At 34.8% G+C, this 16543-nt stretch overlaps 1 protein-coding gene across 2 annotated transcripts in view; it reads right to left on the bottom strand.

The window, feature by feature from the left end:
- MYSM1 (Myb like, SWIRM and MPN domains 1) overlaps positions 1-16543 on the bottom strand; it is a 41723-nt gene that overhangs the window by 14080 nt on the left and 11100 nt on the right. For both annotated transcript variants that reach the window (NM_001192408.1, XM_005204551.5), the window contains 8 exons: positions 15466-15564; positions 12368-13134; positions 7945-8075; positions 6722-6825; positions 5162-5239; positions 3463-3551; positions 941-995; positions 550-600 (listed from right to left, as the gene is read on the bottom strand). In NM_001192408.1, coding sequence (NP_001179337.1) covers positions 550-600; positions 941-995; positions 3463-3551; positions 5162-5239; positions 6722-6825; positions 7945-8075; positions 12368-13134; positions 15466-15564 — 1374 coding nt within the window. The remainder of the gene's footprint in view (positions 1-549; positions 601-940; positions 996-3462; positions 3552-5161; positions 5240-6721; positions 6826-7944; positions 8076-12367; positions 13135-15465; positions 15565-16543) is intronic.

The raw sequence follows: 16543 nt of genomic DNA, 5'->3' as shown, positions 1-16543 counted from the left end.
ACTTCGGATTTAAGACCTATCTTTACTGCTGGCTAAGAAACTGAACCAAACATTTAAACACTCCAAGATGCCATTTTTTTTACATTTGCAAAATGAAGATATTGTTTTGCTCTCCCTACACAGGAAAGGTATCATAAGGATACAAAGTAAAACCACTCTGGGTCCTCCTATAGAAAAATACCATGAACACACACACAACTATTGGAGATCTCAGTAGTTTAGTGCAAAACAAGGAGCCTCCAAATTTTAAGAGTTGTGCTTTGTTGCAGTTATCTAGAAGGCAGCAGACAAGGATACTAGGAAATTAAAATAGGGTTAATGATGAGAAACAGTCTGCAAAAACTCACATTAATTTATTTTCTCTAAAATATGGAAACATGCAATTGTTTGGCTTTTCTCCAAAAGAAAAGACTTATTTTTAGATTCCTTGTAAAAGAGGATAGTTAAGATCCAAAATACACGTCTTCCATACTCTCTCTTATGCCTGCAATAAAAATACACAAGAATGGAAATCAGAATAACTAAGTAAACACAATATAATATCCTTACCAAATCCATTATTAAAAGTGCTTCTGAAGCTACTTTCACCTGAAATGGCTCCTGAAATATAAAAAAAAAAAAATGGGGGAGCATAAAAATAGAGATTTTATTCTTTCTAACTGGAATGTCCACCCTTTTCTCCTTTATCTATCACACTAAGTTCTCACTACCAACCAAGGCTCAGCACAAATCAGACTTTTAAAGAAATATATGTATAATTCAAAGCCCTAGCATGGAGAAATTCTTTCTCATTTTCCGTGTGTATCACTCATCTGACCCTTAGTGTACCCTGCCTTATCCAACCTTTCATATACACATGCCTTGCATACATAGATAAAGAATATTTCATGCCAGAGAGGAGGGTATTATTTATGGTCATTCTGTGATGAATGAATAATACCTGCTTTTCTTCACTGAAAAAATTACAAGGTATCAGTTGGAAGGGATCAAATGAGCTGGAAAAGGAAAAAGAAAAGAAAATCATTCCTAATATAATTTCAATAACATAATTTATTCACAAATTTGAAAATGTACATCAATAATCTAAACCTAAATTCTGTCCAAGTGGAAAAACAATAAACTAGGAGAATTTATGATATAACCCTTTGGAAAGAAGCACAGTTCTTTTGGACTTGACTAAAAATTTGAGAAACAATAGGACCTTTGAGAAAGTAATTTTGTTGTCTTAATTTCTTTCAACACCCAAAGAGAACATTATAAATGGCCAGACGTGTCCTACACTGAAAGCAGGTTTCAATGGAAACCTAACTCTGACATAAGATAGGAAAGGAAGTTCAAGATAGACGTTTCTCAGAAACATCTCTGTCAGTACAATGTGTTCAGGATAAAGGAAGCACTCAGTAAATCTTTGCTGAATGAATAAATGACAAACAATTCTGTTAAAGAAATTAATGTATATACAAAGTTCTATGGTAGACTCATCTTTTAAAATGAAGTATAAAAGATGGAAAGAGGGCCACCTAGCCAAAGCTAGACACAAAAACATGTATAAATATGAGAGAAATATTAGAAAGGCTTTGACCAATAAAGAATTGAGGTTTGAGAAAAATAAAAACTGTTAGGCTACATCCAGAGAAAGCAAATAAACAAGGAATATGTTCATGTTAACTGGGAAAGAGCAGAACTATTTAGTTCCTATTCTACCAGAGACTTAGCGCTAGGAGATGAGACACTTTGTTTTGCTGAATACTGTATTCCAAACACTGAGAACAGTAGGCATTTAAAAACGGTTTGCTGAGTGAGGAAGATGTTCAAATTAGAAAGTGCTTAATCAACGCAAATAAAATGGAAAAAAAAAAAAAAAAGTCAAGAGAGTTAAGGAAATAGAAACAAAGCATTTACATCCCAGAGCACTTTGAAGAACCATCATGTGAAACCACCATCAACACTTTTTGAGGCACTGTAGAGAATGGAAAATTACTGGAGGACTAGGAATAGGCAATTACTGGGCCTGTTTTCAAAACACCAAAAAAGCAGCAGAGGAAAATTCTAGAAAGGGTTATTTAACAACTGCTTTGCAAGCCTTTAGCAAGTGAAGAGGTGACTAAGAATAATGGGCTCATGAAAATATAAGTCATGATAGATACACCTAAATTTCACTTTTGATAGCAGATATGCTAGAAACTAGCAGACTCTTAAAGACTCAAATATAGTTATTAAATGTAAGCAAGACATCTGCTATGATTATTCTTCTGCATAAGATGAAGAGTGGGTTAACTGGGTTAATTGTGGTAATACATAGCTGATTCAACAATGATGTCTGAGGTTCACATTATTTCAGTTTAACATTTTAATCAGTGACCAATGGTGGAAAAGGCAAGCTTATTGAAATGTTGATGATTCAAAGCTACGAGGACTAATATGAAAAAAGTGGATCTGGATTCAAAAAGATCCTACCTGGAAGAATGACTGGAAAATTACAGTATGTTTCACACTTAGATTCAGAAAATCAAATGTCTGGACATGAGATGAGGAGTCCTAGTTTATGGATGACTGTAGCTTATCTCATTTAATTTATTCTCACAACAATTCTAAAGTTTGACTTTAATTTTTAGAGAGGTGATATATAATGTAATGATTAGGAGCACGGATTCTTAAGCCTTAATGCCTGGGTTAAATGACACCACCACCATTAACAAGCATGGCCAAGTTATATAACCTCTTTGTGCCTCTCAGTCTCCTCATTTATAAAATGGGAATGATTATATTAACTACCTCATAGGGTTGTTATGAGGATTAAATGAGTTAATATATATGATATGCTTAAAACAGCTAACAGTGCTGTTAAAGTTATTATTTTATAAATGAGGACCTAAGGCTTATAAAAGCATTATGTAACTTACCCAGGAACATCTAACTGCTTAGTGTTAGGGCTCTTTCCACTGAAAATAACCAAGAGGTGTTCCTGGATATCTTGTTTTAAAAGGGACACTTGACAAAACTACAGTCTATTTCATGGGTCATCTGCAGGAAGTGAGGGTCTAGAAAATCAAGGCATTTAATTTATACAGTGACCCTTAATGTTACAAGCTAAATATTTTATATTATTAAAAAAAAAAAAAAGAGAGCCTCACTAACATTCAGCACCAAGCAAAGAGGGAACTAGTCATTTCATGAGGTTACTGGTTTGTAATGTCTAAGGAGTTAAATAACCACCTGTCATAAACAAGGCCCTCACAACATATATTGGATCCTATGTTTATTGAACACGAACAAATTAAAACTTTTGCTTACGGTCTCCCAAATTAACAATCAGTGAAATAAAAAAAAATTTAACTTTCAGCAGTATTTTTAAACTTAATAAGTGAACAACAATGCTACAACATCAGATATTCCTTCTATACATTTTCTAATCATTTATGATTATTAACAGAATCACACTTGCATAATGTCACATTATACCTTTTTGTTGGTCTTGGTACTTTTGAAGGTTTACTAAGTTTGCATTTTTCCTCTTCTCTTCTTCTTGCCAACTCCTCAGCAGAGAGATGCTAAAAAAAAAACCCCACCATTTGATCAAAGCATCCATCAACCACTGAAGGGAGAATTACTAGAGACATCACAGCATAAAGCTACCATGCACAGATTCCGCAGAGACAATGCCTGGCTCTGCCTCAGACTAGCTGGGTGACTCTGGCCAAGTCATTGAAGCTTTCTGTGTTTGTTTTCCTCATCTTTAAAATGGGAACAATAATAATAACAATGCTACGATGTTACTGTGAAGACTAAATGAATTAATGTTTGTGAAATACTGACAGTAGTGTCTAACGTAGTAAATCCTACATAAATATAAAATAAAATAACTCTACTACCAGTCTTATTGGGTTTCCCAGGTCGCACTAGTGGTACAGAACCCGCCCACCAATGCAGGAGATGAGAGTCATGGGTTTGATCCCTGGGTTGGGAAGATCCCTGGAGCAGGTCATGGCAACCCATGGACAGAGGAGCCTGGTAGGCTACAGTCCATGGGGTCGCAAAGTCAGACACGACTGAAGCGACTAAGCACACACTCACGTATCAGTCTTATACTCCAGCCCATATGAACTACACACCTTTTCCAGACTATACCTGGTATTTTCCCATGTCTGGTACATGTCTGTACCTTTATTTATATGTCTCTCAGCCGAGAGTCCCTCATCTACATTTCCACATTGTGAGATTCTCTTGCTCATCCTTTAAGTCACAGATGAAACATCACATCTTCTGTGAAACCTACCCTGATTATACCTGTTAGGTCAGTCTTTTATTTCTTGGAATCAATTTGATGGAACTCACCAAAGGTGTTATCTTTCCTACTAGTAATGTAAATTCCTTCAAGGCAGGGACCATGTGTCACTAATTGCTGTGCCTAGAATAATGCTCAGGTGTGAGGCTGGGGGCAGGGAATGGGGAAGAGAGAAAGAAGAGAACTAACATTTACTGAATATCTGGTATATGCAAGACTTACTGAGTGCCGAGTATTAGGACCTTCATACATTTTATTTCATTTAATTCAACCTTTGAGGGGATTATAAATAAAACCCTGAGATTCGATACAGTTACCCAATGTAACAAAGCCAGTAGTACACATACATTCTTCCCATTTAACAGCACTGGTTGTTCACAAACAGATTATATAGTCATAGAAGGTGTGTGTGTGTGTGTGCATGCATGTGTATACTTAATTCACTGCCTATGTTTCTTTATAGAACCGTAATTTTTGTTAGTAGAAATAATACTTCAATATTTGTAATTCAATTTATGTCTAATGCTCAGAACAACATTTATATTGGTATATCAGAACATCATTCAAGAACTGTTTACTGAAATGAACAGGGCACAACTCCCTGGCACACTGACAGATATTCTGGAGCTAAAGACCAGAATATTGGGACAGATAATTACAGTTCTGAAAATCAGTCGAACTTCTAGTTAACTGCATCCTCAATATCTTTTTCTTTGTTGTTTATTGATGACTTTTAGACAAATAAATTAACACAGGAAAGAGATCTATACATGCAGACATATAAAACAAGTATAATATATGTGACATTAAAGATACATAAATGTATACTGACAAAACAATTGTTACTTCTGAGTCATCTGAAAGGATCAAAGTTACCTCAAATGTCTGCCCTTCCAAATCTCTTGCATCACACCAATTTCCCCAAGGGTCTCGGACTCTGCGTCTCCTTGTGCGCTGTTATGAAATTAAAAATAAAGCAAAAGGTAACAAGATTAGCTTGGAGAAATCACAGCACATTAATATATAAAACCAAAATGATAATTTCCTAAACATCAATTTCTCCATTAAATTACTGTCATCCCTGATTGGCAATGCCTGACTATATTTTATTAATTTATGTTCAATAGTTAGCATTTGGCTCAAAAATAAGTAAGTAATGATCTTTGAAATTTTATTCTGATTTCTCCTTTAATTTTCATTTCCTTTCACCATATGGGAGTTACAACTGTAGGAAAAGAGTATTTTTTAGGGCCAAGAAGAACCACCACCAAAATGACTTCATGGTAGAAAACTAGAAACAGCACACAGCCAGAGGTATAATAAGGAAAACTAGAAGCAAAATAATTGTATCTCAGACTTATGAATATGTATGACTAGCACCAACTCCAGCAACTGCACATGAAAACATTCTCTCCTTAAAAAGAAAAACAAAAAAACAAGGGTAGACATGTTTTATAGCCTAAATACTCCGAGGAAAAAAACCTGCTCTTTCATTTTCTATTCTTTTCTATTTACCTTACCCATTACCAATTTCACCTATTTTATTAGTAAAGCCCTGGAGAAGGAAATGGCAACCCACTCCAGTATTCCTGCCTGGGAAATCCCACAGAGAAGCCTGGTGGGTTAGAGTCCACTGGATCACAGAAGACTCAGAGACGACTTACCAACTAATCAACAGCAACAATTAGTAAAAGCCAACAAGACCACAGCATGACTCTGCCTTTTGGGAGACTTGCTGGATCACCTATTTTTAAAATAAGATGCATGCATTGTAAAACACTGTAAAACTCGTTGCTATTTAGTTGCTCAGTCATGTCTGACTTTTCTGCAACCTCACAGACTGCAGCCCACCAGGCTTCTCTGTCCATGGGATTTCCCAGGCAAGAATGCTGGAGTGGGTTGCCATTTCCTTCTTCAGGGGATCTTCCTGATCTAGGCATTGAATCCACGGCTCCTGCAATGGCAGGCGAGTTCTTTACCACTGAGCCATGTAAAACTATGGAAGCTTGTAAAACTCATTAACCTCAAGAATTAAAAAAGACTAAAATATTTTGAACAGCTCTCAAAAAAGCTAAATCTTATGGCAAGAATTTTTAAACAAACAAAAAGAAAATGGAAACAAAAAAGAGCTTAAATGTTTGGTTTTTAAAAGATATGTTAGATATGGATATCAAAATGAAGCAGTCTAAGACCACTGTAAGCAAAACATCATGCTTCTGTGTAAAGTTTGTGAATGATTTTTAGATTCGGGGGGTTTGTTTTTTGCCTATAAATTAACATTAAACTGAATGGAAAGAGAAAAGTGAATGGCTTGGGTGAAAGAAAGCATCTTCTTCTACTAGATAGCCATTTGTTAAACAGGTGAAGAGAAGTAGGCACAGCCTACTCAACAGAGCAAAGAACACCCATCATTCAGTGAGCCACGGGGCAGCTTACCATAGACTGCAGGCGCTGGGCAAGCTGGTATGCTTCTACTGTGTCTTTTCTGTCTCTGATTCGTACTTTGTCAACTGGTTGTGGCCTGTTATATACAGCCTGTTCTATTGGAATCCAGAAAAAAACAAAACAATCTATTATTTTGTAGAATTATTTGTCCAATAGGAAGACATATCTACAATTATAAGCCAATTTCTAAGTTTTTTTTTTTTATGTATCAGTGTTTCTATCTTATTCCACAATACACATCTGATGCGCTACCTGGTAGTTCTCACATGAAAGTAATGCTGTTTTCATAAGGAAATCTCAATAAAATGAAACATTTAGGAAATGGCTCATTTGTTTAATTTCTGATTAAATGAGTGCTAAGCCCACTTTGCTAATTTTGGTATTCTAATACAGTAAACATGATTTCACTTTTCTTTGCGTGGCTATGGCATCTTAGTTTTCCTATAAAGCCATTCTTGGTACCTTGCTTTGGGCAAGAAAAGACACTAAAATGAAGGATAGATCCCAGGGAAGACTAAATTCTATCTATCTCTACATGAAATGAAATAATCTCTGGTAGGAAGTTTTCTGGTTATCTTTTCATAGACACAGAACACAGAATATACTCCACTCAAACCATGGATTACATCATTCTAATTAACTTATCACTTTCCAACTATTATAACTATTATCTTTCTTCAAAATTATGTCATGTTAATTCAATAAAAGGGCAGAATACATTAAAAATATGCATGACTTTACATTTGAGAAAAACCAGGGTGAAAGAAACTTTCTACCACAAAAAATATTTTGGCACTTTTATTACATTTAAGTATAAAGGCTCATAAATTATTTTATTTAAATACTGCTAGATAATATGTCTAGCATTAATACAGTATTTCCAAATTAAATGGGCCTTGATTGGACTTTTCATAAAATTTACGTTTACTTGATAAAGAACTGCATCCTTAAATCATTTCTACTACTTAATATTTTTTCCTTTAAAAGCACCAATTTTGACTGCAGGTTAAAAGGAAATATAGTTTACCAATAGAAATCTGTTTTAAAACAAAATATCAATACATTTATTCTATAACATTAGAGCACCTTTCTGTATCAATCACCTTTCTCTATCAATACTAAATCTCCTTGAATTCTGACTATCAAAGAAATTAATGGGTGCTGTAAGGATAAAAAACGTTGATTAAAAGATGTTGTTGGGTTTTTATTTTTACCACATCCAAAATTGATTGCTCCTATCAACTCGAGGTATGTATGAATCCGTCCAATACAATTAACATCCCCACAGTTCTTCAGGCCAGGACGTACTGAGGTCTTATTTAAGTATTTCGGTTTGCATATCTCCCTAAGAGACGGAAGTACAATTATTTTGGATAAATAAAAACATAAAAGAAGACTTCTGGGGGAAACTTTTAATACTTGAAATATTTTTTAAATGTACCCCCTTCTCAATATGTAAATGTGTAGTAAATACAATGCTAATACATAATACCCAAGTGTACTTTTTTCTGAAATGAAATATTTTTTAATGATACACTCATTAACAAGTACAGTGTGACTTTTATAAGTATCATTTCTTTCCCAACATTAAACTCCATAGATCCCAGAACTTTGAAGTTAGAAGCATATTTATCTACAGACCCAAATGCAAGCCTCAGTCTTTGAATAAAAAGGGCACATTCATAATATGTTGAAAATGCTTAGTATTAGACATTCCAATTTTTAATACATTGCTTAGGTTCATCTACTTTAACTTTGCTGGACAGCATCTTTTAATTACAAGCTACCTTATAAATGCTTAAAAGTTATACATTAGTTTTAATCATTATGCCAGTAACATTAAGTGCTCTCAGTGGAAAACAGATACTATATTACATGCTAAAGAATCAAGAAACACCCAAAGACTGAAAGAAAGAAGAGGTTTACAAAATAAAACAATTACTAAATACTTTGGTCACCTGATATGAAGAGGTGACTTATTAGAAAAGACCCTGATGCTGGGAGGGCTTCCCTGATAGCTCAGTTGGTAAAGAATCCGCCTGCAATGCATGAGACCCTGGTTTGATTTCTGGGTTGGGACGATCCACTGGAGAAGGGTTAGGCTACCACTCCAGTATTCTTGGGCTTCCCTTGTGGCTCAGCTGGTAAAGAATCTGCCTGCAATGCAGGAGACCTGGGTTCGATCCCTGGGTTGGGAAGATCCCCTGGAGAAGAGAAAGGCTACCCACTCCAGTATCCTGGCCTGTATACAGTATACAGTCCATGGAGTCACAAAGAGTTGGATTCGACTGAGTGATTTTTCACTTTCACTTTTCTCACTGATGCTGGGAAAGATTGAAGGCAGGAGAAGGGGACAAAGGACGAGATGGGTGGATGGCATGACCGACTCAATGGACATTGAGTTTGAGCAAGCTCTGGGAGATGGTGAAGGACAGGGAAGCCTAGCATGCTGCAGTCCACGGGGTTGCAAAGAGTTGGACATGACTGAGCGACTGAACAACGACAACTAAATATACTTAACATACCACGCTAGATGGTATAACATTAAGTCTTAGTAGTGGAACTTAGTAAGAGTAGCAAACAATTACTGAGTACTTATAACAGATGCCACACTAAGGGTTATATACAATTTTACAAAGTAGATTTTATTATTCTTACTTTTGAGATGAAGAAACAAGGTAAGAGAAATTAAAGCACTTTGTTAAGGAAGTGACAGGATTCAAACACAGACTTTATAAACTGAGTGTTCAGATATATTACATAACATAGGAATTCCTTAATCTTTATACTACAAATATATATTTTGTGTCCTACATATCAGGCACTGTTCTAGGCACAGATACAGAGATGAATCTGAAGTTCCTGAAGTTTCAAACCTTACATTCTAGTAAGTCAATAAATGAATGAATAAATAGTGTATTGTCAGGTAGCAATAGCATTAGGAAGACAGAGTAAGAAGGATAAGGGGATACAGCAGGGCAGAGAGGCACAGACTATTTTAGACAGGGTGTTCAGGGAAGACCTAACCAGAAACCAAATTTAAAATCATAAATTCTGAAGGTCAGTGAGGGTAAAAAGTATTGATAATCTGGGATGTGGGAGGATATCAGAAGTTCCATTAAAACAGTGGGATTTCAGTGTCGCTTGCGTGGAAAGTACACACACTACACAAATGAAGGCAGGACAGCTGGAATGGGCAGGGTATACCCAGCTACCAAAAAACTATGAAACTATAAACTGTATTGGTCTAATTAAAGATTACACAAATCAGAAGGCTTTAAACAAAGAGCTTAGTATTAGTATAGCACTGAACAAATGGTAAGGCCTCTAGAAATATCTGTTTATGATATAATGATGACTCATTCTTTCAATCTGTCTCTGTATTCCAAGCAATGTTCTAAGCAGGAGGAACAAAACAATTAACAATGAACATGGAGCCTATATTTATCATTGGGGTGGGGAGAGGGGAGACAAAACACAAATAAAATATAGTATTTTCAGTGGTAAAAAGTTCTATAAGATATATAAAATACAGGGTAAGAGAATGAGAGGGAGGAGATATGTAAGCTATTGTAGACAGGGTAGAGAAAGAAGGCGTCTAATCTCCCTTGAGCAGAACTGAAAAAGAAGAGGAAGTAAGATTCACCAAAATCCAGTGGGGAAAAGCATTCAAGGCAGTGTGAAAAGTCAGTCAAGGCCCAGAGTGGTAAGTGTGAAAGTAACGGTTCAAGACTGCATTCTCTGGAATCGCCTCCACCTAATGTGACCTGGAACCAGCTCTGTTCCCTCTCTCAACCTCATTTCTCTCATCTGTAAAATGAGGACAAGGCTGTCAAAGAGGACTAGAGATAAATACAATGTGGGGCATTTAGTACATATTCAATGATACTGGTTACTATTTTAATAAAATAGCCCCCTAAACAGGGAGTCAACTGCATGTGCTTTTATGGAAAGGATCTTCTAGCTACAAACAAATCTAGCAGGGTTTTTTTTATCTTTAAAACTTGAACTCTTCCATTTTTTTTTAACACCGCCTCCAGTCTCTAAATACTCTGTTCTATTTCTGAAGAGAATAGGTTTGAGTTCCTGTTCAAAACATTTCTTTTTGCTTTCATACTGTTCGGCTAAATCATCATACTGAAACAGCAATATTTAACTGGTTTTATGAACTAAGGCTATGATATTAGGAAACTATTGCCATATAATTTATGCTACCCATATAAATTATTCTGCCTGTAAATCTAAAATTCAAAGTAACAAATGAAATTTGATTAAAGTAACATTAAATTGTCTTTGATAATTTACATAGACACTTTTGATTTAGTCATTATTTTGAAGTACTTCAATTTGGCCATTCATGCTCTTATTTCCAAAAACAAAATTAGATACCAAGGGAGATTTAATTTAATTTGTGTTTTAAGTGTGAACTAGGCAATGTAGAATAATGGAAAGAGTGATTTACAGAGTTGAGACTTGTATTGAAGTCCTTCATTTGTCAACAACTGGTCTGTATAATCCAAGGCAGCTCCCTAAACCTCTCGTGACCTCAAGCTCATTCTATCAAAGAGAGAAAATACCACCTGCCTAGGTTACAGGATTGTTCGGAGCAATCAGATAGAGAAAAGCTCTCTGTAAACAATAAAACACTATGTAAATGTCAGAAGTAGTTCCTTATAGGTATTCTTTTACTTTGATACCACCCTCACTTAGCATTTTCCCAACCTCAATCATTTGCAAAATAACCAAGAGTTAAGAGCGAGAAAAAAAAAATTTTTTTTCTTTTTGAATAGGGCTTTCTTTAGATGTCAAAATGCTTAATATTATGTGGGTAAAATGAAAGTTACTGATTTAACAAGCCTGGTTTTTTCCTTTGATAATCTTCCTAGGTCAGAACAGAAGCCCTCTGTAAAAATGGCTCTACACAATTTTATAGCTCCTGAAGCAGTAACAATCATGAATATTTGATGATGTCTTAATTAAACTATTACGAAAAATGCAAATCACTTTCACAGCACTTAAGCTAATAAGGTGGGAAGTTTTTTGGCTTGTTCCCCATCCCTCACTAAGTAATTCAAATAAAAGGTACTGACAATTTAGAGGATAAACTGACTATATAAAAAAATTCCTATATTCTGATAAAGGAGTTATTAACACATTATGTCACAAGTTCAAAGTCAAAAGCACTTAAGGCAGATTTTTAGAATAGCTTCTGAAATCAAGCCACATTAAATGATACTATCCTTGTCACCAAAGTTTTCTCTTTGTACTTCAAAGTACACCATAAACTAAGATAGACATTCTTCCCCTCTTCCAGTTCAGTAGTGTTTTCTATATCTTCCTAACATTGTCCTACAAAACTGCTTTTTGAGGTAATGATTTATCCCTTTCCTTTTAGGACCACAAACTCTAATAAAGTAGCAGACAGATGGGTTAAGACAGCTATACATGACAACACTTTCCAAAACTTTCAAACTGTTTCACTATGAGAAACCAAGTCTTGCCTACTGAAATGTATTAATATGTTAAAGCTCTCTGGAACACTAGGACTGTAAAACACTAAATTCTGCATAGGCACACATACATACTTTAGAGTAGCATAAGCTTTAAAATAGCATCTAAAATACAATTTTTCCTTACCACTGATCCAAAATATAATTTCTAATTTTCAAATAGCGTTCTGGTGTTTTAGCTTGGCGCCCCTCAAAAAACTCAGGAATTGCTTGTTTTTCTTCTTCTTGAATGATATTTCTATCCACTTCTATTTCTTGTTCTGGTGGCTTAAGCTCTTCTTCCTCTTGGCTCTCCTCCTCCATTTGGCAGGAGGAATGAAAAAGCAATTCATTATCACTCAAGTCTTTCTGAACTTCACAAGGCTCTGGAGAAGGCAACTGTCTGGCATCATCTGTTATTCCATTCCCATGATGTTTATCACAGTTCTTCATCAGCTTATCACATTTCTGATCATTTAATTCAACTAATTTTTGGTCACTGGTATTGTAATTTTCAGTCCAAAGTCTAATTCCTGAGCTTGAAAGTGCTTCCATCTCACCTTGCTTTATATTCTGAAGATACTCCTTGGAAGATTTAGAAATGGGATCTTCTTGGCTGTCAGAAACTACTGCTTTAATGGTTTCAGGTCTTTTATTATTAGAGATGTCTAACAAGAGAACACTGCTAAGATCCTTTTGGGGAACTTGAGAAGTCAACTCATCAGTCTCATCTGTGATGTCTACTTCTTCATCATCGGATAACTTTTCAATTTTCACAGCATTCAGGTTGGGATCAGCACGTCCCCTTAAACCTGATGGTGTCCATGCCTTTGTCCCTTCATCTTCATTTTTCATCTGGAAGCCACTGCTATTCTTCTGATTTGGTGTTTCCTTTTCTGGACCATCTAATTTTACCTTATTAAAAATCAAGACAAAATCTCCATAATATTAACATTTTAAAAATGCAATCATTGGCACACACACAAAAATAAGATACAAAGTTATTAAACTGAGTACATGTCAATGGTATTTCTTTACTGTGCTTTTTCTGAAGGGTTTACAACTACATTTTAAATGTAAAAGATCATCACTTCAAATTTCCATAAGTATATTTGACTCATTCATGGTCTGGTGACTTTTATTAATCAAATAATTATGACCTACTATTTAATTTTCAGTACGAAGCTTAAAATGGGAATCTGGCTCAGATCAACCATAGAGAATTAACCAAAAACCATCATACAAGGTATTTTTAAGATATTGTGAAGGCTTATTTCTCAGAATATCTGATAGCTCAGCAGATCATTTTTTATAATGCTAAAAACTCCTTTTAGTTAAAGGAGTCTATCTCACATATATTTACTGAGTAAATTAAAATCATCTTTCATTTAAATATAAAGACAAGAGAAACAAACTGGCTTTTGCACGTTCATTTAATGTAGCTATAATATTATAGAGCTTATAATTTAAGACATGAAACTATCATATCTGCTGTTATAAACATAAATATGTTGTAATGCAATAGGAAAAGAAAATGAATGCTAACGAGTATATATGATTTAAAATAAAATCTTTGTTACATATAATTTTGAAAAATCTTGCAAATGACTGACATATCCAAGACATAACAGCTCCTGAAAAGAGATTATATATAGATCCTTTATCACAACAGACTCCGAGAATACTGCATTGTAGTTAACTGGCTTACTATGTAGAGGAAAAGGAAAGGGCAGCAGGAGGGAAAATGAAATTTGGACATTTAGCTTGAAATGGCCTTTAACAATCTATTTATTTGAAGTCTCTCGTTTTTAGCTTAAAATTTCTGACAAAATTTTGCACTGTATTTCATTATATATTAATATTTTTTTTAATATTAAAATGTACCCTTTCATCTCAAGCCTCTGCGTAAAACTGACATTGCAAGAAGTCCTGCACACACCAGCCTGAGAAGCATGGGTAAGAATAACTAAATGAGGCTTATTCTGCCTCGTAATACCTTGACCTTAGTAGGCTGTCTGGAAAATGCTTTTGATGATTAAAAGAGGGAGCAGACTGATTGATTTACAATGAATTCATTCCATTACTTACTTCCTATGACCAAATGACACTAAATTAGGTAAGTCTTGTACACAGGGTAAACCCTTGAACAACAGGGGGTTAGGAGCACCAACCCTCCATACAGCTGAAAATCTGCATATAACTTAAAGCTGGCCTTCCCTTTCTGCGGTTCCTTAGCATCTGCAGTTCCACATCTGCAATTGCACCTCAGTGGACTGTGCAGTGCTGTGTTACTGACTATTGAAAAAAATCCCCATATAAGTGGATCAGCTCAGTTCAAGCCTGTTTTGTTCAAGGGTCAGCCCAATTTACATGAAAAGAAAGCACCAAATTTCACTTAAGACACTTTCAAATTCTATATAATTATGCTTCCAGTACTCAAGCAGAATATATTAGAAAAATTCTAAATATCAGAACTACATGGTTGAATACAACACAAATTACTTTCAAGACTAAGGAACTAGACCATAACTGTACATTTTTGAACACTGCAATTTATTAGAGTTTTCAGACAGTTCTTCACAATAATTGTACAAGTTTCATTGCTATTAAAAAGATTTTAGAATCATGTTAGCATTTTTGGCCCCTAAGCTCTAATAATTCTTAAAAGTTTAATGCAAATATTTAAAAAGGAAAAAAATTTTCCAGGAAGCAATGACCTCTAAGGTTTTCTCTTTGATATACTATTTGCTTTATAGGATGTTTTTGAGCAACTAATAATTTGCCCTATTTAACTGCATGAAATTAAGTGGAGTAACATAATAATACCAATTTAACAGCAATACTCAATACACTGAAGATATGCTTTGAGATTTTTGAAGACAAACATTTATAGGGTACTTTATGGGTATAAAATATTTTCACTATAAACACTCTGAACATTAAGACTTTAATGCCAGGTGGCACCAGTGGAAAAGAACTCTCCTGCCAACGCAGGAGATGTAAGAAACATGGCTTCAATCCCTGGGTTGGGAAGATCCCCTGGAGGAACCCACTCCAGTATTCTTGCCTGGAGAATCCCCACAGAGAGAGGAGCCTGGCGGACTACAGTTTATAGGGTCACAAAGAGTTGGACATGACTGAAGAGACTTAGCATGTATGCAAGCATGCCTGAATTAAAGAACTATTTAAGCTTATTAATTTTATTTATTTTAAATACGATCACTAGGATATTTATATCCTGCTTACCTTATTTTTAAAGTACTGTCTCGCATAACTCTTCACTTGTAAAACAGTGCGACTTTCAATTAGCTTTGCAATTTTGGTCCACCTTCGGCCAAATTTAGCCTGTGTTATCAAAATGGAAAAGAAATGGTTTTTGATTAGCTTAATTAACATTCCAAATTACTGCCATATTAAAAAAAAACTAAAATGATCTATTTTTGTTTTCTAAAACACACAAGTCTCATATATAGTTAAGACTCTTAAAATCAAAGCCCACAATCTTCTCTTTGAATCTTGACTTCTGAAAGCAGACCAAGATGATTTAGAAATTTCTTTTTATAGCTACCTAAATGAAGATCCATCACTTCTATGTACTCCTACAGTATGTATTAGTATTATACATTATGATGTTCCAAAATTAAGGATAACTCAACAAAAAAGTGCATTGAAAGGGAGGTGGGTTGTATTTTCTACTTTCCAATTATAGAATCAATTGACTATGTTCCAACACTAATTTCAAAAAAATTTTCTTACTCAAATTCCATATTAAAACATCCATTACATATTCAAACTTTTACACTGTTCAGATATCACAGTAAACTGACTTAAAAGATTGAATCACAAATAAAGTGACCTCCAACCAACACCTCCCTTCATTGTCAAAGGCTGTGTACCTACTAACATCGAAGCTGTGAAGGGAAAAACTGAGAACTTGAAGGAGCTCTGGTGTGTTTTCAAGTACAGACATGAATGCAGTATAATTTTAAAGCTAAACAGTATTTTTAATTATCAAATCTATCATTTGATACATAAATCTCCTACATTATCTCTAACACAAGATACTCTCCATTTCCCAAAGAAGCTCAACAATCCTTTTTTAGATTTTCTAAAACTATTTAAAGTAAAAAAAAACAAAATACAACAACTCAGAGAAGTTGATCTCAGGGCCAGATTTACATGCCAGAGTCATGACTAATGACAATAAATTATCCTGACCTAAATGATAAATCTTAACTTACATACTTATTTCTGGTTTTCAATAGAAAATCTGACATATGGACAATTTATTAAAACTGAAAGTACTTCTGAGAAAATCAGTAAG

Source organism: Bos taurus, chromosome 3 (genome assembly GCF_002263795.3).
Source record: "Bos taurus isolate L1 Dominette 01449 registration number 42190680 breed Hereford chromosome 3, ARS-UCD2.0, whole genome shotgun sequence".
NCBI classification, from domain to species: domain Eukaryota; kingdom Metazoa; phylum Chordata; class Mammalia; order Artiodactyla; family Bovidae; genus Bos; species Bos taurus.
Note: the sequence above shows the minus strand (reverse complement) of the source record. Positions and strands in the feature narration are given on the sequence as shown.